General features: G+C 34.1%; 2 protein-coding genes across 4 annotated transcripts; both read right to left on the bottom strand.

Moving 5' to 3' along the window:
- Positions 1-5,387: 5,387 nt before the first annotated feature.
- LOC131672071 (odorant receptor 13a-like) lies at positions 5,388-9,269 on the bottom strand. Its single transcript, XM_058949014.1, has 9 exons — positions 9,031-9,269; positions 8,435-8,554; positions 8,115-8,235; positions 7,791-8,052; positions 7,478-7,576; positions 7,272-7,362; positions 5,875-6,014; positions 5,660-5,789; positions 5,388-5,548 (listed from the first exon to the last, which is right to left on the bottom strand). The coding sequence occupies exons 1-9, from the start codon at positions 9,160-9,162 to the stop codon at positions 5,498-5,500; spliced, it is 1,146 nt and encodes a 381-aa protein (XP_058804997.1). The 5' UTR covers positions 9,163-9,269; the 3' UTR covers positions 5,388-5,497.
- A 6,505-nt stretch (positions 9,270-15,774) lies between these two features.
- LOC131672062 (pH-sensitive chloride channel 2-like) lies at positions 15,775-26,341 on the bottom strand. 3 transcript variants are annotated; one of them, XM_058949000.1, is made up of 9 exons: positions 26,200-26,341; positions 23,282-23,471; positions 22,622-22,851; positions 21,705-21,787; positions 21,393-21,548; positions 20,833-20,988; positions 19,797-19,962; positions 18,229-18,409; positions 15,775-17,464 (listed from the first exon to the last, which is right to left on the bottom strand). In XM_058949000.1, exons 1-9 carry the CDS (start codon positions 26,277-26,279, stop codon positions 17,183-17,185), a joined length of 1,524 nt encoding a protein of 507 aa, XP_058804983.1. In that variant the 5' UTR covers positions 26,280-26,341; the 3' UTR covers positions 15,775-17,182. The 3 variants fall into 3 exon arrangements, with proteins under 3 accessions (XP_058804983.1, XP_058804984.1, XP_058804985.1); XM_058949001.1 differs by having other exon boundaries at positions 23,282-23,684; positions 26,200-26,336; XM_058949002.1 differs by having other exon boundaries at positions 23,282-23,568; positions 26,200-26,243.
- Positions 26,342-26,971: the final 630 nt, after the last annotated feature.

Genomic DNA, 26,971 nt, shown 5'->3' with positions numbered 1-26,971 from the left:
TTACATATGGCGATCCCATTTATTGACGCCTTTTCACAAATATCGCTACAAGATCTACTTCACCGCAGTGAGCGCGCTCGCTCAACCTTTCCGCGACCAGAGTTCGCGGGATCACGCGAGCGAGATCGCTCGGCGTGCGCGATAAATTTCTCACAATACGCTAATGTCTGTAATCGAGCGAGAGCTGGCGCGAGAGAGATAAACTGGTCTTAGACCCACCGGATGCCGACAGTCCGTCGGTAGAGAGGCGACGCCGGCGAAAGCGTAGATCCGCTGGAAACGGTGCCCTGGCGACGGTCGAGGTTGCTGCAGGAAGGGCCGCAACACAGCCTTTGCCCCGTGGACGGCGAATGGTCGTTGCTTGTCCGGGCTCAGCTTTGAATACCTGGTTCTCCTGGCAAGTGGTAGTCGCGCTCCTGGCAGTAGTTCCTCTCCTGCCGAATTCTTGTCTCCACCAGTCTCTCCTTAGGCGGCCCTAATTACTCGAGAGCTGGCGTCTAACTGCCCTTCCTCTCTCTTCATTTTCTAAGCCTCGCGCCGCCGCGCGCTCCCACTTCTCTCGCCGTCAAAAATCAGTCAAAATCGCTCTCTCTCTCTCTCTCGCTCTTCTCGCTCTCACTCGCACTCACGGCGACACCTCGCCGATCGTCGCGCTCCTCTCTTCAGATCCTGCAACGACACAAGTATGTAGTCGCTATATAGCGTATACTTGGTCGCTGCGCTCACGCGAGGAGAGTGCCGCACACAGGGCTAGCGAACATCGCTATAACCTTCTCACAAATTATTGGCCCGATAACAAAATTTTGCAGAATATATTTAAGTAACACATAAGAAATTATTATTCTAACGCACTTGAAATAAAAGTAACGATAAATTTGACTGACAAAATGAATTGCAACCAAATTGTAATCATACGTGTGATTAATTGATACTTGTTTAATCAAGGGCCAGGAGTTTTCTGATGCGTGTCAGCGCGTGACCGAATCGCCGATGCTTTATGCTATTTTTCCTCCCGATTTTCTCTCTCCACTTCGACACCGTGGACATCGCTTCTCTCTCGATTCCTGTCCTCTAACGATTTACCGACGTACGCTCTTTTACTCTCTGCTCCGTGCTTTTTCACGATTATTTGGCCTATATCCAAAGAGTAAGAGCCAGAGGCAATGAAACGTAGTATCAAACCTAGTTTGCCTTTTACAACTCAAGTCTCATACGCGATATTTGCATCTTTTCTCTCGGTTGTAATTTAATTTTGCTTCAAAAACTTAACAGATTCTATTCTCATACACTTGACACAACATTCGTACGCCACATTTCCAGTCTTATGAACTAAACGACGATTGCATTTTATAAATAAGATAAACGCTAGATTTAAAGTTAATATTCCAATGCGCTCATTTTCCTTAGAACAATGATGCATATGATTCATTTTCCGTGAGTTTGATTTTTTTGGCATTATTATCGAGAAAGCTAGCGTCATCACGTCAGAAACACATGCACGTTATAAAGATTTGCAATTGACACTCCAGCACCGGGTAATAAACTAGTCGAGGTATTTCTTCAGTCCATAGCCGTATTTTGACCGAACATTTAGTCGTACCTTTTCTTTTTTTTTTTTTTTTGATGGCGTCACGTTGAAAGAAGACTCTGCACCTGCACAGCCTAACCATAAATCACTATCGCTTCCAGATGTGAAGCATTAAGCATTCTTTTGTACAGCTAATTAAACCCCCAAACTCATTTTTCGTTCTGAACACATCCAGGTATGTGCATTCATCATGATACTTGGTTCTCTGGAAAATATTCTATGCTAGATGAATTTTCTGAAAGACGAATAGCAGAGGCAACATTTGAACTAATAGGTAGATCAGTTAAATTGAAAGGTTCAATTTTTGGTAAAAAAAAAATGTTACTCCTTTGTTGATTTGAAATAGTTTCAACGTAATAGATGGCTTTGTTCCATATTTAATGAACTGCAATGGAGGCTTAAACAAACAATTTTGCAACAATTGGTTTGCTAGAATCAGCCTTATTAAGAAAGTTCAAAGTGCTTACATAATTAACTCGACTATCATGTTCAGTGGTCGACATTATTGGAAAGCAGTAGAGCGATCAAATTGGATTCTATTTTACAATATACCAATATTAAAATTGATGTCACAGGAAATCCTCATGTTTGAAAATTATTTAAATGATCAGGCTCTTCTAGTATAAGCCTATTTTATAATATTGCAAATAAAAATAACTGTCATTAAATTACAAAGAGCAGATTTACTTTTAATAAAGTTCGTTGTTAATACGGAATTTCTTTATACAGCTGATGCCATGACGTAAAACATTCATCAATTACTACACTCAGCACAAAATTATGTTGTAATGGAGTCCATTGTATGCTCACAGCAATTACAATATATCTGAATCAGCGATTGAGCGAAGTATGTCGTCATCTATCATTCGAAAATAGTACAATGAAGTTAAAAAACATGTCGAAATAGATCAAGATTCACCGTTATAGAATGTACAAAATATATAGAAAATGGCTTTATTGAAAAAATTAAATTCGCATATAGGTGTTTTGGAAGATGAGAAGTACTGTGAAGGACGGATGTACATTCAAGTCATGTGAAAAGTTATTGTACAGATCAGATAATTCATATGCAATTTTGAAAAACGGCCATTACATATAAATCTAAGAATTTCTTATAAATATGGAAAATGGAAAAGAGTACACTATGCATACAAGAATATCTTAGTGATTAGTGATAATTATGCAATAAGTGCTGAGTTCTACTACATAAAATATGTTATAAGGATGAATGTAGATATTAAGTTCGCCGAATCTAAAAATATTAGTAAGCCACGTGTTTACATAAATATAGTTACAGATAATTATATTTTATCTATGCCTAATATGTATTGGAAATAGAATTTCATTGATTATCATGTCTTTTAAAAATATTATATCATAGGTAAAGCTATTGTACTAATATTAATATACAAATACTCCAACGAAAATGCTTTTTACATTTTTGAAGAATGTTCATTTATCATATATTATACATTTCTGAAATAATATTCTTTTGTAATTACAAATTTATTTCTATTGATTCAAAATAGATTTAAAGTCACTTTGAATTTCCAGAAAATTTATCTGGATTTCATGAGAAACCAACTAAAATTATGATGATGCTCATCTGAGTTTACCAGGAAATCCATCTAGATTTTACAAGAAATCTACCTCGATTGAACGGAAATTCACCTGAATTTTACAAAATTCTAGCTGGGTTTAATAAATATTCATCATGAATTACGATGATTTCCACCTGAAGTCAGAAAATTCACGCGGATTTAAGAAGCAATAATCCACCTAGAAATAATCATGGAGTCTACCTGGAAAACTATCATGGAAATTCATTTCAATTCCTCATGGAATCCATATTTATCTAGATTTCCATATAAAAATTTAGTCTGGACGTCCAGCTGGATTTTTTCAAGATGAAAGCCATCCATCCCTTTAAATAATACGTGCAGTCGACCGCGGCTATAACATTTTCGGTTTGTCTCTCGCTACTTCTTTACAAAAGCTTCAAGAGTCAAGTAAAAATCTTTGAATTCCATCTCGCTAGGAATAGTTAAGAGATTTATCGTTCTTGAATTTTTTTTTTCACACGGCTTAATTGTTTGCTGAAAAGTTTGATTTATAATATAAGTAAGATTCTTTATGTGAGTCTATTCAATTTTTTATCGTCAAAGACGATACTTGTAGATTGGTTGGGCAAAGAAAAAGTCTTTTCGGTATGTTGAATTTGACCGAAATGTTAGTCAAGTTAGCTGTTAGTATTATTGTATGCAAACACAAGAGCTACAGTTGGGTTAGCTGGGTGTAATGGTCGATGAAGAATTCTTCGAGCATTATTTCGCTAGTTCTTCTGTTTGGATTACAAACAAAGTAGCTCGTAGAGTCAGTAAATCATATAATTAATATTATAAAAATTAATTGGAATTGACTCGGGTAGTAGAGATTCATCGTTTTCTTTTGAGTAATCTTGACAATGAAATGAACAAAATATGAGATATACCGAGTTTACTTGTACTTGTGCTTGTTCGAATAAAATGCATTTGCATTTGCAAGTTGAATGTCTTTTCCTTGCAATACATTAATAAGAACTTGCTTGACTGGATTGACGTTCGGAATAACGATATAATTTATTTCATGAGTAGATGATATTGAGATGGTGATTGAGAACTTCAAAATATTTGTCTTCGAGACTTCCCATCAAAGCTTTAGAGGCAAGAAAGATGTGTATATAATCATCAGATATTTTAGGCATGAATTTTATCGGGGTGACCTCGATTAATTTTTCTAAGCTGTCAATGTGATTGTCAATTGATAGACCATCGATAGTTTCGATGACTATGACATACTTTCTTTTAGGTAGTTTGTGCGCATGTAGGAGAACTATTTAAGAGAAAGAACTTGAGTTTATTGTAAGGTCTTCTATTATGGAAACTATCTCTAAAAGGTTATGTAGTTGAAAAACAGAATAATATACAGACACTCAGTATAACACAAAGCAGAAAACTGAGACCTCAATGAAGCCAACCTGCTTACATTACCACGTTAAACTCATGTGAATGAATTACAAATTCGAATTCCTATAAGACCTCAACACATATCTGCTCGTTATAATCACTTAATGAGCACTAAATAATTTGGATGTAATGAGGTCGATTTGCTATTCTTCCAATGATAAATTTAGCACTGTTCTTATCTTTTCTCAGCGCTTAACATGAAAACAATTCTACTGCTTATCATGTTCTTTTGGAAATTCTTACAATCATGATCATTGCTACCCTGGAATTGAAGGTGCCACAATTGTCTTATAAACAAGATAGAATCTATACAAGAATATTGTGTAGAGTATGTACATTGTAATAAAATAATTTTTCCACTTAACATAATGCATACCACAAAGTATTGTTGTAAATTAACAACAAAAGTACAACGTATATGTATGCATTACATTTCTACTTCAATGATAGATGATTTCTCTCATAAGTAAATACAATCCTGTAATGGCGTGGCTGGCTCATATCAGTTGTATTCGATAATTTCGAAAAAATTCTGAGCAAACATTCAAGCAGATACGCTAAACATTATCCTGACAATACCAGAGTAAATAAAAGAGCTACTATTTGCTATAATCAGTAAGCTATTCAAGAAATTCCTTTTAAAATGTTATTATTTCAAACTGCAAACTACCAAACCAAAATGTCAACCAAAATGTCAATCAAACAATGTTCATTATTATTCAATAAGAAGATTGTGATTTTTAACTGTGGTATTTATTCATACATTCAGATAAAATATTTCATATTCCGCTTTAAATTTCAGAATAAGATATTTAATGATATTTGTTAATTATGATATTATGTTTGATATCACTGCATCATTTCTTAATTACAGAATAGATATTGTTTTGAGAACTTTTCGGCTTCACCTAGTTGATTTGAACACGGTGAAGTAGGACATGGAGGTTTTCATTACCTTAATAAAATAAACATATATGTTAATTATTGCTATTACAATTATTTCGATGAAGCCACAAAAATAATTATTTACATTCCAGTCAGTCGAATTTAGTTAATTAATACTCACAGACGTAAAGTTTTCTAAAGACAGTGGAAAAATATTAGCCTGTAAATTTGCTGGCTTTGAGCTCCTGAATACGATGAATTGAATAATGAATTTTGTTTTCCTTGATGCTAAGTACCAATTGGATTCCCAACTAAAATTAATCACCTCTCAAATAAAGTATCGTATTTTTAAAGTCAAACATTTTATATTGTTTTTTGTATCTATATTGAACTTACATGTAGTTTGAAAACTTTTCACCCTGATTTAAAAGCTTTTGTCCCAGCAAATTATAACACAACATATGGAATATTTGAGCTATAGTAAACATAGCAAATCTGAAGCAATCTTTAAAGTTTTCTTCCAACTTTATCACGGCCTGTCCACATTAAAATTAAGTTAATGAATTAAATTGTTCAAACAAAATTCAAATATTATTATTAACTTTGTCGCTATTTATTCTAAATATTTTGCAACAGAAATGTCTAAAGTCAACATAGAGAGTAGCATTATTTCTTTAAGAAAGAGTGTGAATCTATGATACTACACAAGATTACGATTCGTCCTTAGAAAAAACGGTAGTGTCAATATATAAATTGCGAACAACATGGGAAAAATAGTATTTTCACATTTGAATAAAGAACTTTTTCATACAAGGTTATCTAATTTTTACCATTTCCAAAGCTAAACATATATATAAGTTAAGTGGTCTCAGATCAAAATCAAATAAAGTACATTACGATGAAAGTGCCAACAAATAGATTCTTGTCTTGTGTGGCGTTTAGCCCGACCGAAGCTAGAGTGGAAAGATACACGAGTCGAGAATCTCTTTCCCGAACATGTATCATATAGCATTTTTCTATACGTGTGGAAAGCTCATTTTTGAACGCACGTTATTAACCGAGTGTGCGGAAAATACGTGCTTTCCGCACGGAGTGTCGAAAAGTAATTTTACAGTTATGACAAACAAAATTTCCAATGAGCTATTTGTTCATCAATAGCTTTTGCAATCTGTAAAATATTGATTTCGAATACAATGTAGTCTACATTATAGGTTAATCGGTAAAATGAATAAGATTTCAATGCTATCTATGTTAAATGTTTCTATGATGTCTAAAAGATTGATAAATCTAGAGTCGGCGAAAGAAAGAAAAGACGTAACAGGATTCTGGCAATTCAGCTTATGGGAGCAGTCATTGTGGTATAACTCATTCGTTATTCTTTTTTATCATTTGGAAACAAACAGAATATTATTCTGACTATAATAATAAAAGCTGTATGCACTGATAATTACGATATACAAGTACTTATGCCACTTTGAGTGTCTTATGAACTGGAATATATAAGAATTCTACTACGTCTTTTATCTTCCTTCGCCAATTCTAGATTTATTAATCTTAGACGTCATAACAAATATATTTATCATGTCATTAACTCTATATAGGGTCTGACCATACGCTGATTTCCTACTCAACTTCATACACAGACATACATACACACACGCACACACGCACGCTTACGCACACGCACACATAGATTGGAAAAATGCGGATTATGGAGTAATATGCGTGCTTGATATTGACTTATCCGAAAACTGTCACGTAGAATTTTAAATAATCTATTGAACGTTTCTTACCACTACTCCAGTTACACTCATCATTATTATGCATATTGTTAAAACGAAGAAAAATGAGGTGCTGTAGATTTTATTTACATCGTCACAAAACCTGCAAACAGACTAGTTACAATCTTGGTAACTGTTATCCTATACTGAATTTGAAAACTATAGTTGTAATAAATGTTAGTGAAATTAAAAATGAATCGAAAATTAACAACAATTACTCAATTATCCTTTGATGTTGTACTACACAATCGATAGTTTGCTTATATATTTCATCGCCATCTACATTTTCTTTTGATAATTGCTTCTTGAGTCGATGTCTGAAAACAATAAATCATAGAGGCTCAACTAATCAATATAGTTATTTTCATATATTTTTCATAATTTCATGTAGGTTATATCATGGGTTGTGATTCGTGCCTTTGAAAATTTAGATTTCTTATTGCATTTACTAAACAACAAGAAATTAAAACGTTTTTCAAATGTATATAATTCCTTCTAACAAATTATCTGGTTTGTATATGGAATACTTACCCGAGAATGGTGAACATCCCACAAGCGTGATGAACGCAATTAGATAAAAAAATGTCATTTCCAAAAAGAGGTAGTATTCCAAACAGTGATGTCACATAACCATGCATTAAAATACTATAATAATATTTATCTTGATCCACGAAAAATTCCGCTATGTATAAGGGAGATTTCGGTCTTGTTTCATTCAACGGGTTTATGAAATCTAAAATTATCGGTGATAGTGGAATAAACATGAATGATAATAAAACGAAATAGACAAAACCTGAAAAAAAATACATTACTTATTATAAGTAATAGGAGCTACATTTTTAGAGTGCTTTTTACCGATATAAAAAATAATCAATAATCGTCCAGAATCAGAAAAATCTTGTAGAATTTTAATTTGCTCATGATTGTTTTGCACTTTGTTCCAGTCCTGTTTGACTTTCTCCAGAGCTAGCTTGATCTGTATCCACCAAAAAATTAATGAAAATATTTAAATTATGACAAAGATGATATTAAAAAAAAGAGTAAATCAAATTATTACACGGAAAGATATAATATTAAGGTACGAAAAAATAGTTCGTTTATAATCTTTCAATATCGTAATTGTTTGAATTAATAATTCCCAATATTCATATACATGTATACATGTATATACGTACTTTATGTTGATTGATTACACCATTAATAAATTTTACACCTATACCTGCGTTATAGAGGAGATTTGGCAAACATTCTATCACTAAATCAATATTCTTTCTATATTCATATAGTTTTATAGCCTGAAAAATAATATTATACTTTTTCATTTTAATATGAAATTTATAATAACATTGTAAAAGTAATAATGAGAAAATTATCGCCAATATTTTTTTAAGCCTGAACTGACTCGGAAGGGTTAGTAGGCCTTCAATATATTACATAATTTATAAAAAAGGTGAGGGAAAGTAATTGTATTTATATCAGACATTAATGAAATACACAAATTGGTTCGATTTCCCATGCAACACATACGAATAACGAAAAATAATCCGATATTATAGTTGAAATCTTGATTGGTATATTGATTTATATCACTATAAATACAGTTAATTATAAATGTGACTTTTAAATGTGAAATTGCTAAATATTACAAACTTAGTCGTAATATTTTAATTGATGTTATCTTTCAGAAAAAAGTGATCACGAATTGGAAATAAAAGAATTATAGAAAAAGAGTAAATGTTGGCTTCAAGGGCGTAAAGTAAATACTAAATACCTCAGGTATCATAATGCTGATATGTTGCATCGTCCAAAAATATTGACATATTTTTGCTATTAACCGAGATTGGTAAGGCCATTGTCCGAGAGTACTTAAAAATATCTTGCTATACGTGAAATAATAATCCATAATATTCACGAACCTATATCTTTTCTTTGCAGCTTATCTGACTATTTGATTTAGAAGACCCTAAAGAAAATCACAAGTCTCCACTTGATATAAGATGATATATTATGACTGAACAAAAACATGCTATCAGTGAGGACATATTGCCTCGTGAAAACATCGTACACTATTCGTTTAGATAGAAACAAATCGATATAGGCAGACAAGTCGTGAAAAAAAAATCTATATATCAATATAAATGTCGTATACGTAACGTTGAATTGTTCATGGAATTCTGCAATTTTATGTCATCAACTATGTCTCCGTATTACGTATAACTTTGCAAGAAACGAGTAAGATAATATACTGCTATTTAGTGGTCAAATTTACATGATTGAATGTACTAATACGATATTCTCTTGACAATATCTTTCTCTGCGTATTACAACTCTGTAAGGGAAGTATAAGATAATTTTCTACGATTTTTGTCGGTATTTGCATAATTTGTTTCGGTAATGAGTTTTATTCCTTTTCATTCACTACTAATGTTCTTAGTATTATTCAAGTCACTTAATAGAGACACAGAAGATTATTCTTTTATATTCGTACGTATTTTATTTACGTGAAATATTATCGAAAATACTCGTAGACTGATCAATATCATATATCAATGAAATAAATGTAATTAATGTTGAAAAATACTAGAAGTGTCCGTGAATTATCTTTATCTACGCAATAATATTATTAATCTATAATAATAGATAGTTAATTTTACCTGTAATGTTAATCAAATTCACTAAACGTAACGAACGATTTATCAAGAAAATAGTCCAAGAAACCTTATATTATATATATGTTCGTATTACGATTTTAATATCTCACATGCGTAGCTGGGGATATATAAAGATGTCTATAGCTATGCATGTGTACTTATATGCCTCATCCCCATATATGTGTTAAGCGCACTACCCACACAATAAAGTAAGGAAGAGTTGTCACACAAATGCATGTAGGTGAGTCAATAGTACATCTATTTTATATAAATGCATTGAACCAGCCCTAGTGTCAATAATAAACCAGAAATAAACGACTGTCTATTCATGCTCCTAATTCTGTACATATAGTCTGTGGTGAATATCCCTTGTGTGTTATTGTAAAATTTATTGCCTAGTTTGCGAGTGTGTGTTCGACTTTATTGGAAATGTTCTCAGATGTACATTTTCTTTCAACAATTTCTTTTTCGCTTGCATCTCATCATCACGCTTCTTTTCAGTGAACGCGTCTCACTCATTCTCTCGCACTAGTTTAGTAGATGTGGGTCTCTCTCTCTCCCTCTCTCGTATTCGTTCAGTATTGGCGCGTCTCTGCTCTCTCTCTCTCTCACACACTCTTTTTCTATCTATTTCTCTATCTCTTTATTTTAACCGTTTATTTTAACCTGACCTGTATATTGAAGTATTTTTATAATATGCTACAATGGATTATTACTTTATATTGTTAAAAAGAATGGAAGTAAAATTAAGTTCGTTATTAAATAATTCAACAAATATAAAACTAAGCTATAGGTTTTTGTTCAATGATTGTTTTATTCAATTTTAACTAGTCAATTCAATTTTTTTATTACTTTGTTCAGAATTATGTTATTTTATATAGTTAAAATATTAATTATGAAATTGGCATGTTGACAAACTTATAGAAAACCTTAGAAAAAATTATTTATGTATATGTACATAAAATGTGTGACGTCGGGGTCACTCTCAGGTACGCTTGGAGTAAGCGTAAACTCAGGGTTGCTCTGATTTGGCTATCGTGTAACACATTAGCCGGGACGAGCAATATTGTTGCGTGAAGAAAACTGTATGCTAGCGCGGAATGTAATAACCAAATGTTATTACGAACACACCAGACTCACGCTTAATGTGTTCTTAAGGGACTTTAATGAAAATTCACCAGACTCACGCTTAATGAATTTCCAAAAAAAAGGGCGGATTGCTTGAAGAAAGAAAAGGATAGCCAGATATAAGATTTTACTTACTTTTATTTTTTCTAATTACTTATTATTAAGGCTGCGCTCTCTCTGCTCTTTGGCCTCTTTCTCTCTCTATATATTCTGAATATACTTGGGTGGCTTCTTAATTGAATTTTGGCTGACTTTTTCTTCTTTGATGCTTCCTTCAGCACTTACTCACTGGTAATCACTTCTTGTTAGATAATAATCACTTCCTGGTGCCCACTCCACACTGCCCTCCAGTCTTGTACAGAGCTTTTTATAAGCAGTGGGTGGTTGGGTGGGAATCCCTTTCCTCAGGCCCATGAAGCGATAACGGCCAAATTTTGTATTGGTGGGAAATTTTCTAATCATATCTAGGATTTCTTTATTGGTCTGTGGGCGTGAATTTTCAGAGAGAAAGGGCGGTCCCCTTTTAACTTGGGCCCTTTTCTCCAGAGATGGCTCTCGGAGTGCCACTTTTAAGAGCAAGAGTAACGCTAAAGTTTATAATTACTTATACAAAATCGTACTAAACTTAATTAATTTTAACGATACATAGTGATTATTATAAACATTCAGAAAAATTCAAACCTTTTACGATTTATTATAAAATACATTATTGTTCTATTTATTGGTTATTCGGTGACAAAAAGATGCGCATTATAATAACTTACAAAATTGATGAAAATCTATTTAATATTACGGATATTTTCTTAAAATTCGGTGGGAAAAAAATGATAGATTGCATTTTTATGGTCCCCTTCCATTATCAGCGTGATAGCACTTCACGATGTATACGCGATGATCGTAGGCTCCTGTCAACACATGCGCGTGGGACAAAGTAGGATAGAGCGTTGATTGTAAGGCCGAGTACGCAGGCTCAAATTAAATTAAAAAAAAACTAAGTTACGGCTAGCCGTCACAAATGTGAATGGTTAATTGAGTAGAATTTGAATTACTTATTATTATAATTACGCAATGTAGAACTCATATAGGGATATCTGGTGATTAGCAAACGTTTGACCTGTTTTATCGACTAACTGCCGCATATTACTAATTTTTACATTTTCCTCAATTTCGGATAGAAAATCGACAAATGGAAAATTGTTTCGTAATCCGGGAATAACGAGCTATCATCCGCTATTGATATTATTTCTTTTTAAACAGGAGAAAAATATTAAATGCATTTTGCGCGCTGTACGAACGCCCGATTTTTTTTCGCAATTTTCTTAAAAACGGAAAATCCGGAAATAAAATTTCAAGTGGAGACATAATCCGAAAAAAGGGAGAAAACGTTAGCTCATGAAAACTTAAAAATATGATTAAAAAATTTTTTGGGCGTCAGATTCACAAGTCTTGGTACCCGACCGGTGCCGCCACCAGCTGATCATAAGCGAAGGCGCGACGAAGAAATGAAAAATATCAGAAATCTAAAATTAGTTATATAACAAATGAAAACAGTAATATTTATATTTTTTAAAATTCTTTTTACCTTTTCTATCTATATTTATATTCTCTTTAATTTTCGTACCTTCGTATATACTTTTCGTTTCTTTTTCGTTATCCCGTTTTCTATTTGTTTTTACTTTAAACAAGTTTTTTTCGACAAAGTTCAAAGGCGGTTTTTCAAAAAGTAGGAATATTATACCCAATAAAAAAGATTATTAAAAATTTATAGAGAAACAAATACAATTATTTATTCACTATCTAATAGGAAGGGGGGAAACTCTGGAAAACTTTAGGGTTAGTAAGATATCATGAATAGAAAAATAATCAGAGGGAAGATTAAGTAAACATTGAAGAAGTCAAAGAAAGGCAAGCTGGTAGTACAAGACGAGATCATAGGAGAATTTTTCAAAAACATAACTGATAGTTGGTTAGAGGCATTAACGGAGGTTATCGATAAATAAAGCATGGGAGAAGAGCAAATTGATGGAGGTTTGGAAGAGAGCAAGAATCTCACCTATCTGCGGGGGAAGGGAGCTGAAAATTGGTCAAGAATATCTACATGAAATACTCAATAGCTTGGAAAGGAGGAGGGTCGATAAGACGAGTTTTTGGCTCCTTTGGCATTTGGCCAATAATGTAAACTCTATTTTTTATTATTACTATGGAATCTATAGTCAATAAGGAACTAAATGGTACCAATCCCACTCCGCTACTCCCTTTCTATCATTTCCCCCACACCTCTCAAAATTCACAGGATTTTATTTGTTTTTGAGTAATAATAATAGTAGTAATAATAATGAATTGTATTGTATTTCATTGTACTATATTATAATATATTGTATTATGCTATATTGGATTATATTATAATATATTATACTATTGGGAGTACAAATAGAAAATCGCCGTTTTTTCTAATAATTTGAGGTTTTATTGTAAAAAACTCGTTACAATCTCATTCTTTAAAATAATTTCCATCCTTAATCACAACTTTTTCCCATCTTTCTGGCAGCTTCTGAATTCCTCTTCGAAAAAACTGTTCGTTTTTTGACGCGATCCACGAATCGATCCAATTTTTGGTTTCTTCGTAAGAACGAAAGTGCTGTTCGGCCAGGTCATGCGTCATCAATCGGAACAAATAGAAATCAGAAGGGGCGATGTCAGGAGAGTACGGCGGGTGCGATAGGATGTCCCATTTCAAAGTTTCCAGGTATGTTTTCACGACCTTGGAAACATGTGGCCGAGCGTTGTCATACAGAAATATGACCTTGTCGTGCCTTTCCGCGTACTTTGGGCGTTTTTCCTTTAACGCTCGACTCAAGCGAATCAATTGCGTCCGATAGAGGGCTCCTGTGATGGTTTCGCGTGGTTACAGGAGTTCATAGTAAATTACGCCAAGCTGGTCCCACCAAATACACAGTATCAGCTTCGAGCCATGAATGTTTGGTTTCGCTGTCGAAGTTGATGCATGGCCGGGAAGACCCCACGATTTTCTCCGCTTTAGGTTGTCATAGTGTATCCACTTTTCATCGCCGGTCACAATGCGATGCAAAAAACCCTTCCTTTTTTGCCGTTGGAGGAGTTGTTCGCACGTGACAAGACGCCGTTCGATGTCCCTCGGCTTCAGCTCGTACGGCACCCAACATCCCACTTTCTGGATCATTCCTAAGCATTTTAAGCGATGGGAAACGGCTTGCTGAGTTACGCCCAATAAATCCGCAAGTTCCTGTTGCGTTCTGCAAGAATCTTCATCAAGCTAAGCCTCCAATTTCGCATCCTCGAACTTTTACTCCCAATATATTACAGAATGTTGTATTATATTTTTGCATTGTATGAGACTTTTTTTAAACCTTAAAAAATTCAAGAAAATACCGAAAAACAAGTAAAATCCTGCTAATTTTAAGATGAGTGGGGGAAGAGATAGGGAGAGAATAGCAAAGTGGAGTTGGCGTCATTTAGCTATATTATTGAATATAGAATCCATAACAATAATAAAATAAATAAAGTTTAAATTATTAGCCAAATAACAGGAGGACCAAAAACCCGCTTTATCGATCCTCCTCCATTACAAAAAATAGAATAGGAAGAAAGGTGAACGTCAAGAAAATTAAGAAGATGGTGATAAAGAAAGGAGGTAAGATCGAAAAAGAGACAGAACGGTATTGTGAAATAAAAGTGGTAAACGAATACAAATACTTAGGCTTCTGATTTATGGTATAAGGAGGACACAGAACATACATAGAAAAAGTGTCAAAAAGCTTAGAAAGAGCTAAATGCAACATTGGGATTAATGAAAAGGGCGAGACTTCACACACTTGAGAAAAGGCTATACATAATGAACGCGATTGGGAAAGCTGGTTATCTTTACGGAATGGAAATTTGGAGATGGACATAGCAAGAAGTAATGAAAATAGTACAGGGAAAAGTAGCAAAAATGGCAATTGGCTTGAATAAATATATATTTGAATACATCTGAAAAATATAAATAAGAATATGGAAAGACTACCAACAATATACTTAAAAGGAGATCAGAGGAATAAATAACGGGTATCCACCCAAATCGGGAATGGAGTGGACTAAAATTTTCAAGTTTACAGGAAATGATAGAGTTCTAGAACTAATTGGAAGTGGGGAGGGAATACTAAAAACTAGATTGGAGTAAAAAATTCAGATAAGATAAAACAAAATTGACAGATCCGGATACTGAAAACACTACAAAAATTGAAAAGTCTCACTAAGTAGAGAGTAATACTGACAAAAACCAGGAATACCAAGATATATGAAGGAATGATGGGCAAGAATAAAAGGAGAAAGCATAAGTCTAAAGGAGGAAGAGAGTCTAAAGAGAAGAAGGAATGCAGAATGTGCATAGAGGAAGAGGAAAACTTACAACATATATGGATTTACGAAGAAGTAAAAAAATATATTAAAAACGAGTGGTGGTAATCAGTGGATAGCTGAAGAAATGAAAACATAGGACAAGAACAAATCGAAAAACTAGAAAGAATACAAAGTAATAAGATAAACATACGAATATACTAGGAGCTTTGCAAAACTGTTAAGAAAAAAAAAGAAAGAAGTGAAATAGGCCAGCGAAGAAAATGATCAGGAATGATTAGGAGAGAAATAAGGAGAAGGGATAAAAAGAAAGAATTCAAGTAAATGAAGATATAATAATATAATGTAAAATTATCTCCAAATGTAAATTATGTCAATATTTTATACAATGTAAGAGGATTTATGTGATTGAGGGTAATATAACATGTAACTAATGTATAATAACTGGATATATATACACATATATGCAGGTAGTAACTAATAAACCTCTAGGAATAAAGGAAAAACATTTAAGCTCATCAAAATCTAAGAATTCTGTTCAAAAAATTAGGCGAAAGTTCACAATAAATCAAATCAACAATTCTGTTTACAATTGTCAATATAATTGTTTCGATAAGAAACTAAAATTGTCGCATTCTGCCATTAATCTGAAGTATACTTAAAGAATTGTGATATACGTGAATGTAACGAATTTTTTAGCGCTTCATATTACTACGATTTTCAATTGGTCATATTCCTCCAAAAAAAAAAATTTTGTATCAAAAATAAATTCTAGAGAAGCTTCCTTTGAAAAAAATAATTGTAAAGACAACTTCGAATAGATATAACTCAATAATTTGAGGAAAAGTTACCAAAAGAATGAGGTACTTGAAGTATTTGCTAGCGTTGAATTAAGAGGAAGAAAAATTAGTTTAAAAAATACAAAAAATTTAAAAGTTTGAGTAAAGAATGTCAGAATATGAAACACTTTGAAAATAAGTTATATTATAATGTAAGACTATTATATTCTATTCCGACAGCTAATGTACATTCAAAGTATTCTTATACGTATATTAAAATAAACAGACATACAACTTAAAAAAGAGCGTGTCCTTAATATTTACGTTACACCATTCACACAAAATTACAAAATTCACAGTATTGTCAATATCCAAAATTCTTACTAGTATAGTACCTTAATTATATATAGCTTATATACTACCGCGTATATTATCATACTTAAATAACGTATAGAGAATACTAGTACGTTTTTCAAACGGATAGTTAAAAATTATAAAATGAATAGTCTTTAATTGTATATTAATAATTTATGTAAACATCTATTTATATTAAACGTTCACACATATTAAATTATTTCAATTGTATCATACAATTTGGTATAGAATATACTTATCTAGCAGTTAAAACATCATTAATTTAATAAATTTAGTTCATTTATAATGACAAACTTAAAGTACGTAGCCTCTAATCTACAATTAAGTTTATGTTTATCTAATTAAACAGTATCAATAATTAACTATAACGAAAAAATAGTGATCAACATTTTCGAGATTTTCGCAGATACATGCAATACATGCAGACATGCAGATAAGTCTTGATACAAAAATATCACTTAAGAAGTGGTGTTCGTAGGATGTTTGGAAGGCATTCATCCGTGACATATATATCGAGTCGCAATGAGAGATTGATTAAAAATAGTACGTAATGAACGTACAACGTGCGTATTGAACACGCATGGCAATCTTTAGCTCTCTTATTGACATAAATCATTCATATCCAGATAAATGACCAGTAGAGAATGTTGAAAATGAGAAAGGACACGGGGAATACGATACGACTACGTTTGTCGATCCACTGAGCAATTTCCTGAGGAGTCATTGTTGTAAAGGTGTTCAGCTGGGCAAGGGTTGAACGCCTTTGGAACTTTTTGGGAGGTGGCGGCGGCGGCAGTGGTAGTGAAGGATTGCTATCTATTGTTACCACACTACCCGTTGAGTTCTCCTTCTCATCTTCTATCCTCACTGTCGGCACGTTTATCGTACTTGGGAAGCTCTGTAAAAATCATAATTTTACTGTACAATTATCTTTTTTATTTGATAAATTCGAACGAAAAGCAAATTTGATGTGATTATCGAAGAAGTGAGCATTTGTAAGCGAATGTTTACATTGTTTTTATATTGTAATTACGTGTAAAAAGCTTCATCTTAATGAATCGAGCTCCCAAAATATTTCAACGTACGAAATCTAATTCATTCTCAATATAATTTTATAGAATGAACAAAAACAGATTTCTCATTATCTGAAAAATAATGACCGATGGAATATTTCGCTATAGCTGAAATTATTTTCCATTCCAATTTTCATTTAAAATATGTTTTCATTAATTTTTAAGTATTGTTACCATAAAGTGCTAATTTATAAAAAACAATTTAATGATTACTTTATATTTGTAATAATAATTATTAATTAGTTTGAGTGATTATCTGACACGAACTAAGCCGAGTCTTCCGAGTAGTCGAACGGAAATGCTCTTCCTTTATCGTGATTGCTAGTGTTACAACGCGTGCATTATTGAAAAAAAATCTGATTTTATATTTTGTTCTTATACTAATAAGAAACAGCTGTATGATTATTTGATTCTTGTATAAGTGTCATATTCTGACGCACAAGTACCAATATCTACGTTTACTTATCCGTGAAATTCTTGCAATTTATGCTGTGCCTCGAATGAAAACATAGTACGCGTGCTCGTGATTGGGCGAGAAAAAATTGAGTCCAAGTGGTAAAAGAGTGATCGATTACTTGTGACAACTTACGTGGATGGTAAGGTAATTTTGATTGGTATAATCCTTCTCGTAACCAGCATTATCGAGAGACGACCAGGATCGAGATCTTTCGATACCTGTGTTCTTTTGAAACTGCTTACGCGCCAGCCTCGGCGTGAGTGTTGACTTGAGAATGTATTTGCTATTGACCTTTTTCAGTGGCACGTTTTTTCTGGAATCATTAGAAAGCAAAAATACCATTTTAATCGAGAAATTAAAACGACGATTTTTAGAGTATACTTCAAATTTCATTAGTTCAAATACTTGCTCGCAATACCAGATAACTGATATCTATATATACTTTTGCAAATATGAAATTCTAAAATATTTTATTATATTGCCTAGATTGACCATGGAAGTTGGAAAATAACGTTCAAGCGATTCAGTGAAGTAAAAATAATACACAGTAATTCAATTAAATGTCCAGGTATAAATAAAGTACATGAGACACGATGTAAAGGCGTTTTTTAATCCACCGTGTAAATGGTACTTTATCAAATTCGTACAAACGTCTACATTGTTTACTGGAAATATGAGAAAATTGAGGATCAAGATCTTTATATCATCGCGCGGACATGTCTAAGAGGAAAAAAGCTATACTACCGTGCTTGCTGTAAAGATAAACGAATTTTCAAAAGCTTTGAGAATCAACTACCTGTCCTCGTATATTTATTAATAGCGCTCTACGTAGCTCAATCTGTAAGACTGTGCTTTGAAAAGATAATTATTATCAGCAACAAGGATTATGTGAGGCACACCAAAACAAAAAATATCGTGAGAACGCTAAACATAGTCATCTTGCAATATACTTGCACAATTTGCAATATAGAAAGTAGAAATTTTTAGTGAGTACCACCTGTTTTGCGATTTCAAACCAACGTTGTAATATAATTCACGTCTTAAGTTCTAATAATCCCCCTCTTCCTAATCTATCTTGAAAAAGTGATGTATCGCCAAAATCCAGTATTGTAATTGATATTCCATATAAAAAGCGTGAAAATTTGAATTTTATTACTGCAAATCTATTATCAGATTCCTGTCTGTGAAGCTGAAATGCATATTAGCATTTTGCAATTTTTAAATAGCTTAATGTGTCAGATCTGTGATAGTCTTAGAAATGCATCGCGTCGGCAACAAAAACGTTTTGGAATGCTGACCCCTCAATTTTCACATGTATTGTGAATTAAAAACACAAAGATTTCAAATGTATTACTAAAAATTTTCTAACAATAAATAGCAAACTACTAATATTAAGAAAGGGTTAGTACATTTTATGAACCACAGGTCTATGAAACTTTTGGATAATTTTTCGATACATCTTTGTCAAATAATCAATATCCATTCAATTTTTATTTACCATTGAGCATCGAAAGTAATATTTTTCAAAATTTAATACTGTCACGTGAATAATAAAAAATTACTATTTTGTTGCAGTGCATAATGCAACACATTATACAGATATTAAAAAAATATTAGTTATTGTTTAAATACGTAGTCATTCTGTCACGATATGCAATGTAAAGAATTAAAATAATCCGAGATATACTTGTTAAACTTACTTTCTCCTGTAAATAGTGTTAACAAATGCGAATTCAACCATCGCCGCGAAAAGGAATATCGTGCAACCCAGGAACCAAATTTCACTGGCTTTGATGTAGGAAACCTTTGGCAAAGAATTTTCCACTTTCGATGCAAGGGTCATAAATGCGAGTATTGTATTGGTACCTGAAACATAATGCAGAAATTTTGTTCTTAAAGTTAGTTATAACTGGTTAGTTAGTGATTGTTCCCCTCGCGTAGTTTTATGTAAAAGAATCCTTGGATGTTATATTGTGGACAGTAAGCAATGTGTTTTTATGCAAATATTTTAGAGTTCAAGTTGCCGTTGGAATCAATCAAGGCTGTAACATCGCAACTACTTTTTTGTGCAGCTTTCACCATTATAGTCGATAATTTATTCAAAGAGTTTTTAATAGTTACGATTTCAAGTATAAACAATGTAAAAATTTGACTAGATACGATTATCCTCGCAATATTAAGCTTCCAACTAATATTTATGATTGTAGAGACAAAGATATAGGTCATGAACTGCCTTCTTCAATTGTTAATTGCGAGGCATTTTGTAACTACTGTTACAGAATATCAAGATAAATTTATGTTAACGTGCAATCGCTTGATGTCAGTTTCAAGAGACCAATGTCATTTGTCATTCTGGGAGAACCCAGCCGAGGGAAGTAAAACATTCAACAGTAAAAATACACAGCGTTTTTCTACCTTGTGATCAGATAATAAAAAAATATATCTAACGGTAGCTTGCACGCACGTGTCTGATAGCAGGTGTTTTGGCGAGCGCTTGATTGCAAAGGACAAATAAATTTCATAGTGATCTCAACTTAAAGAAGACAGAAATCTTTGTTGACAAGAAAAAGAGCGTTTAAGAGACAGGCTCACATTTTTCGTTCACTGAAATACGTAACAATAAATTTTTAGTATGATGACAGCAAATCTGTTTATAAAAAGATTTATGGCATGCGTAAGTATTTAGCTAGCTACGTAAATTTGACTGCGACACGATTATAAGGTTGATTTTATTACCTAATACAATCCTGGGAGGACTGGCATCAACGTGTAACCAAAACGACACCCATGAAATAACAACGATTAAGATAGATGGGATATAGTAGTCCATCATGAAGAAGCCCATTTCCCGAGCAAGCTTGAATGTTATGTTGATAGAACTAAAATTTCCAGCTGAAAATTATTTGGCAATGTTATTAATCACGCATCCTTAATTTTTATTTCAATAGCCGATATATTAGTAAGAAGCCAGATATCAAACACCTGATAAAAATACAAGAAATATTTGCTTAAATTAACATTTCTGCACATCATTTTATATAATGACATCGCTTTTCGAAAAAGTCAACAAGGTTTGGCAAAACGTGCATTTGCTATGCTGATGACTAGTGTCATACTAAAAATCGATGAAATTCAACAAGAAATATAATACTGGTTCATTTTGACATTGTTTGACATTTTCAAATTAACTTGTATCAATGTTCCAACCAAAATTTTCCATCAGGTGCAATCATCTGAAGTAGCGCGAAATTGAAAATAAAAAATCCGCAAACCCTGATTGGATTTTCAGTACTCACCAAAATGTCCATAATGCTGTTGCGCTGTCGTATACGATACTTCTGATTGGTTAACCCATTGTTCGACTAATCTATACTCCGTAAGATGTAGTTCATCAGCCAGTATAATAGGAGCCTCGTCCCACTTCAAAATCATATCTTGAACGTTGTGTGTCCCTGAAAATGAACGCGACTCTGACATTTTTTTGAATAGCGTCTCAATTACGTTCTATAATATCGTGAATGCATTGTGCTGACTTATATAAAATCATCGAACACGCTATAAAAGGGAAAATAAGAAAATGTTTCACATTTTTATAGAATCTAACGTACAGCTTTCAAAAACCAATGGACACTCCTGAACATCAAATGGGAATTTTTCAAGTCGCAGACCACAGTTGAGAATAGCCTCTAATCTGAAATGACGGAAAAAACATAAATTCAAATTACATAATTCGAAAAAAAAAAAGAATAGTCGATATACTTTTTGTTAATATTTCATTATACCGCAACCGTAAAGAATCGTTAAACTGCTGCTCTTTGAAGTCGTTTGTTTGAAAACTCTAATTATTGTAAATATTGAAAGACATTACGTAAGATTTTTACAAGTAGCTACAATGGATGATCATCCAATTTTTTGAAATTTTTGCATTATCAACGTCATTAGTGTCAAAGTAAATACTTTTTAAGCAATGTGCTATGAATGAAAGTGTAAAGAAACGTATGACACGTAAGAAATGAAACTTAATTTTTAATTTGTTTGACCGTTAATTTTAGCTATCAAGAAGAGACAATGACGTGGGGCCAAATCCTGTAAATCAAGCAATTTAGAGCTTTTATAATATCAACAAATTAACACTACGATTAAATTCTTTCGATGCGAAAACAGTTAAACCGTTTGAAAATTATATTATTTAAAAATTTGCTAATGGAATGTTAAATAAAATACTTTTTACGCACAAAAAGTGTCATTTTATTCATAATGAAGTAATCATTGTGATATATAACTTTGAATTGGCTTGATTTTAATCAAGCATTTTTTCCTTATCAAAAAAGTTTGTTCTCAGTTTTCATCTATTGATATATAAGCTTTACATTTTGCCTGCTCAGCGAGCTATTTTTATTGCAATAGTGGCTTCTTACACGTTGTTCTTTACAAAAGTGTTGCTCAAAAATGACAGACAAACAGGTACCTCACACGTCATGGCCTGTCCCATTGAAACTAAAAAAGTATGAACAATGCCACTGACCTGGTGTTAAGGATTACCATACCGGTAGGATCAATGGAAATGAGAAGATCCTTGACGCTATTGCCCATCAACGCAGAGCTACGTTCATTAGCAACATAGACGGACGGCGTCCAGATGAGATCGTAAGCCGCCTGGCTACCATAGATCTGGCTCTGATGAGGCGCGATGTCCTCGAACTTTAGCCGGTTGTCTAAATAACGGAATTGCAACATCATGTGCACGTCAAATTGCTGCAATTATCAAAAGTTCGCTTCTTAGCATCTTTTAACCGAAGCCGCTTTATTAATCGTTTGCATAATTGTGTGCCTGTTGTCTCTATTATTTAGGCTGACTCGGCAATTGCAAGGATTTTAAACTGATTCAGTGGAAGAAAAAACTTTATTACCAGCATTATTTGACTTATAAGATACTGGTTTCATATCTCGGCGATAGCTCAATCATACCTAATCATTAAATATCGTTGCGTGAGTCAATATCAATTATAAAACTAATCAGTCGGACAATCGTGAATAGTCTAGTGGGCAGCCCTGCGTTAAAATAAAGAGCCGATGTAACGGGTTTCGCAACCATTGTTGCGTGCGCGTCAAAGTTGGAATGTATTTGATAAAAAGATATTTTCGCAAATGAATAATGAAACAAGAGCGAAATTGTTATAATTACCAAAGTCTTGGCCATGTTAGACTTGATGGAGTAGATGTAGGCTCGGACGTAGACTTTAATGGGATCTCGTTCGTCTTGCTCGCCCGGCGGCCTGACCATTTTGTCGTAACGACACTCGCTCGTCAGCTGTTGCAAGAGCTCCGTCTGCGTCAGTGGTCCTATCACGCTCATGTTTTCACAGCTTTCTTGCCTATTTGCAAACCAAAGTCATGTCGTAGCGCGTACAGATTCAGGATTTTCCCAGCATTATTATCCAAATGTATCTTCGTTCTCGAGAAAGCATATGCCTATCGAGAGATTGAAAATGAACGAGAAGATTTTTGCGATATCTCAAGGTTGCTTTGTGGTTTAGCTTTCTTGGGAATTCCCACGAGAATCGCCTGCAGCTAAGGAAACAGATAAACTTGCGACGTTTAATGTTCAGAGCGTGCTCGTGAAAATAATAACAAGCTATGGGCGACAAGAAACCGGTCAATGTTAAGATTATAGTTATTGTCATTGAGAAAAGGCTTTTGCAATTTAAATATTGATTTTGTTGAAAGCACAGCGGGTGTAATTCACGTTGTCGTATACGTAAACATGATCTTTCGCGATAACTCACTTGATCTATACAGAATGTATTTTAGTAATCTTTCGTTTATTTACATGCGCCACATGCACATGTCTGGCCTTACTCGAGATCTGTCGGCTTCTTTCAGAAGTCCTTGCGATAGTCACCATTTCCAGACGGATATTTCAGAGCCCAGACAAAAGGATCACCAATTTAAGCGATCGGTAGATTACGACGCAGTCAACGACCAGTCGTTCAATACTCAGCGGCGAATAGATCGCAGAATGAAGAAATAAGCACAGGCGTGAAAGCTCTTAAGCGCGACCGAGACCTTCGCAAATCGTCATTGGCTCTCGATCTCCGCGGCTGGTTACGGGATCTGTATGCTGCGCTGACGCATAAGCCTTTTTTTTTTCGTTTCGCTTCCTCCTCGATATAAATCGTCCGTGCCTCTTTCTTTGCCTTAATAATAAAATGCATGTCGTAAAGCAAGGCAGAAAGAGAGACCCTGAAAAGCTAACAGTGCTACGTTGGAGGAAGCCGAGAGAAGCTGCGTCGCCGGCGTTATCAGCCTGCTCCGAGCGCGAGATTTATGCCAATACAAATATTGTATTGTTTATGCTGAATTATCAGCGACGCAGCGGAACGCCTGAACCGCGTGACTCAAAAGTGCGCGCCGTTGTGTGCTAGCGTTATAATGCTCGTACTCGCGTGATATTATGTACATCGGGAAAATAGAGAGAAGAATGCTTTCCGATTTTTCGAGGGTACGATTTCACGCGTCATCTCTGTACACGAACACCTCGTCATCTCGCTGATAATCGTACCCTTTTATTTTTTTTTTCCTTCCTCTATCCATTGTGCAAATATATCCTACTGTTTGATCACGTAAGATTTTCAGCACGTAAGATTTTTTACGCTTCGATGCGCGCTTCTCCTACTTTGTGGAAACTTCATCCGAAAACCATAACGATCTACTTTTCGTGGGTCTCTTTGAGGGTTCGGGAATTTTTGAGACATTGAGAAATCAATGCTCGTGCTCTGTTCGATATTATTTTTTTGATCATTCTGGATATTTTTGCCAAAATACGTGCCAAATTATTCGTGTAACGAATTATTATTCATGTAGTATGAGGTCATAGTTAACTATGCTGAACGTTCACATCGTTCTCTAAATATTCTCGATTTACAGATGGTATTTACAGATATGAAACTTAGCGGTTGATTTTCCACGCCAGTAAGTTGGTTGAATGTCAGTGAGCAATTATATTCTTCAAATATTTCGTGGGATATTGGATAATTCGTATGGATTGTAATAACAAGAATGAAAAAAAGAATATTAACGGTTGATTATTTCTACGTAAGGTCGTTAAAAATTTCCGTTAATTCCAACAAAATAATCAGTACTGGCGTGAGTTTTTCCTTTTGAAACTCGCAATGACTCATGCACTCTTCAAACAACTCAAAAGAAGCAAGTTCGTGGCTCTATATCCAATGTCTTTTGTGATATCTAGCACTAATTGACGTGACTCTTGCATCTTCTTACCAACAAGACATTTTTTTCTTATTCTTTCCCGAATTGATCATCAGGTTGACGAGGAATCGTTACATTCACTATCTTTTGAAAATTACCTTTTGCACAACTGAAAATACAATAGCTACTGACAACGTAAACAAGGTGCACGACGATGTTGCAAACCAATTTAAACACCGAAATTCTCAATTAATACAAATACCAATTTACACGTTATACTGTTTTGATGTTTTGACATATTTCATTCGTACCTCGAATGTACTCTGAAACCTCAACGTTTGCAATACTTTTTTTGCACACGTCACAATATTATCAAAATCCATTGTATTCCTCACGTAAATAAAGCAAGTTTTTACATGCACACACAAGCACACAGATTCACAAGAATAACGTAAACTAACGTAAAGGAAAAAATGTCACTATCTTTGTCAAACTTACGATGGTTCATTCGATACCCCATTCAAAAATTGTCAATCAAACTTCGAGCAATTCCATATTAAAATTTGATGAATCAATTGTGGATCTTCACAGCAAAAAATTGATTAGCACAGCAATTACTGGCACGAACGAAATAATGAAAAGAAAAAAAACTGTCCTGCGTTGACTTATCGACAGAGGTGACAGCACACGGCACAGCCGAGAGAACAATTAACAATCGAAGTCTGAATGGATAAAACCAAACGCTCTTACAAGTGAAACGTGACGATTTCGTAATTTGCGGTCGTTTGAGAAAAACCTAAAAAAAAGTCGCGTTCGCCTGCCACTGAAAACCCACGCATGACACTGTTCACGAAGCAAAACTACAATGATGAAAAGTATCGGCAAAGCACTCACTGTCTGGCAGAGTAGACGGGGTTGAGGATTGACGCGCATGATGAGGCGACGACGAGCAGGAAGAAAGAGCCGAAACTCATTCTCTTCGGTCGACTGGAGATCGGTGCCTTCGGCGCGCGCAGGTGACAATGCTTCTGGAGGCTGCGGCACACTACTCCCCAGGCTGCTGGCGGGCTCTACTCCCACTTTTATATTGCGATCGCTTTTCGTCTTTAAGCGCCGCTTTGGCGTTGCGCTATAGTTCATTACGTGTGTGCCGCGCGAGACAAGTACAATACGCCGCCACAGCCGTGCGATATCACAATTAATCGCAAACTGCTGCCGATCTTGTCAGCTGTTACCGGAGTTAACGATTAAAGCTCTTTTTCTTTTTTTTTTAATTGAGACTTCATGCGTATCCCGCAAAATTTACCGTAGCAGCTATGTCAATAACCAAATGTTTACAATCGTTCCACTTTTTTTTACTTTCGCAGACGACTAACTCGGCGAAGATATTCCAGAACATCTGCCAATCTCTCGGTCTTGATCAGACTTTTCATTAATTTTTCTGTTTGGATGACAAACTTTAAAAATTGACGTCAACGCATCAAGATCCATTTTTCTTTTTCAAACCTTCATTAAAAAGCAATCATTTTTGTTTCCTTTCTGCACTCGGAAAAAACAAGTCTTCTTATCACAAGAGGATTTTCTCTTGAACTCTATATTTTGAAATGAAAATCGTAATCTCCCCCTCCCCGAGAATAACGACATATGTATATCTAGATTAACCGTT

The sequence above is a fragment of the Phymastichus coffea genome, unplaced genomic scaffold, assembly GCF_024137745.1.
Source record: "Phymastichus coffea isolate CEN01 unplaced genomic scaffold, Cenicafe_Pcof_1.1 PCOF00142, whole genome shotgun sequence".
Lineage (NCBI taxonomy): Eukaryota > Metazoa > Arthropoda > Insecta > Hymenoptera > Eulophidae > Phymastichus > Phymastichus coffea.
This window is presented reverse-complemented; position numbering and strand designations above follow the sequence as displayed.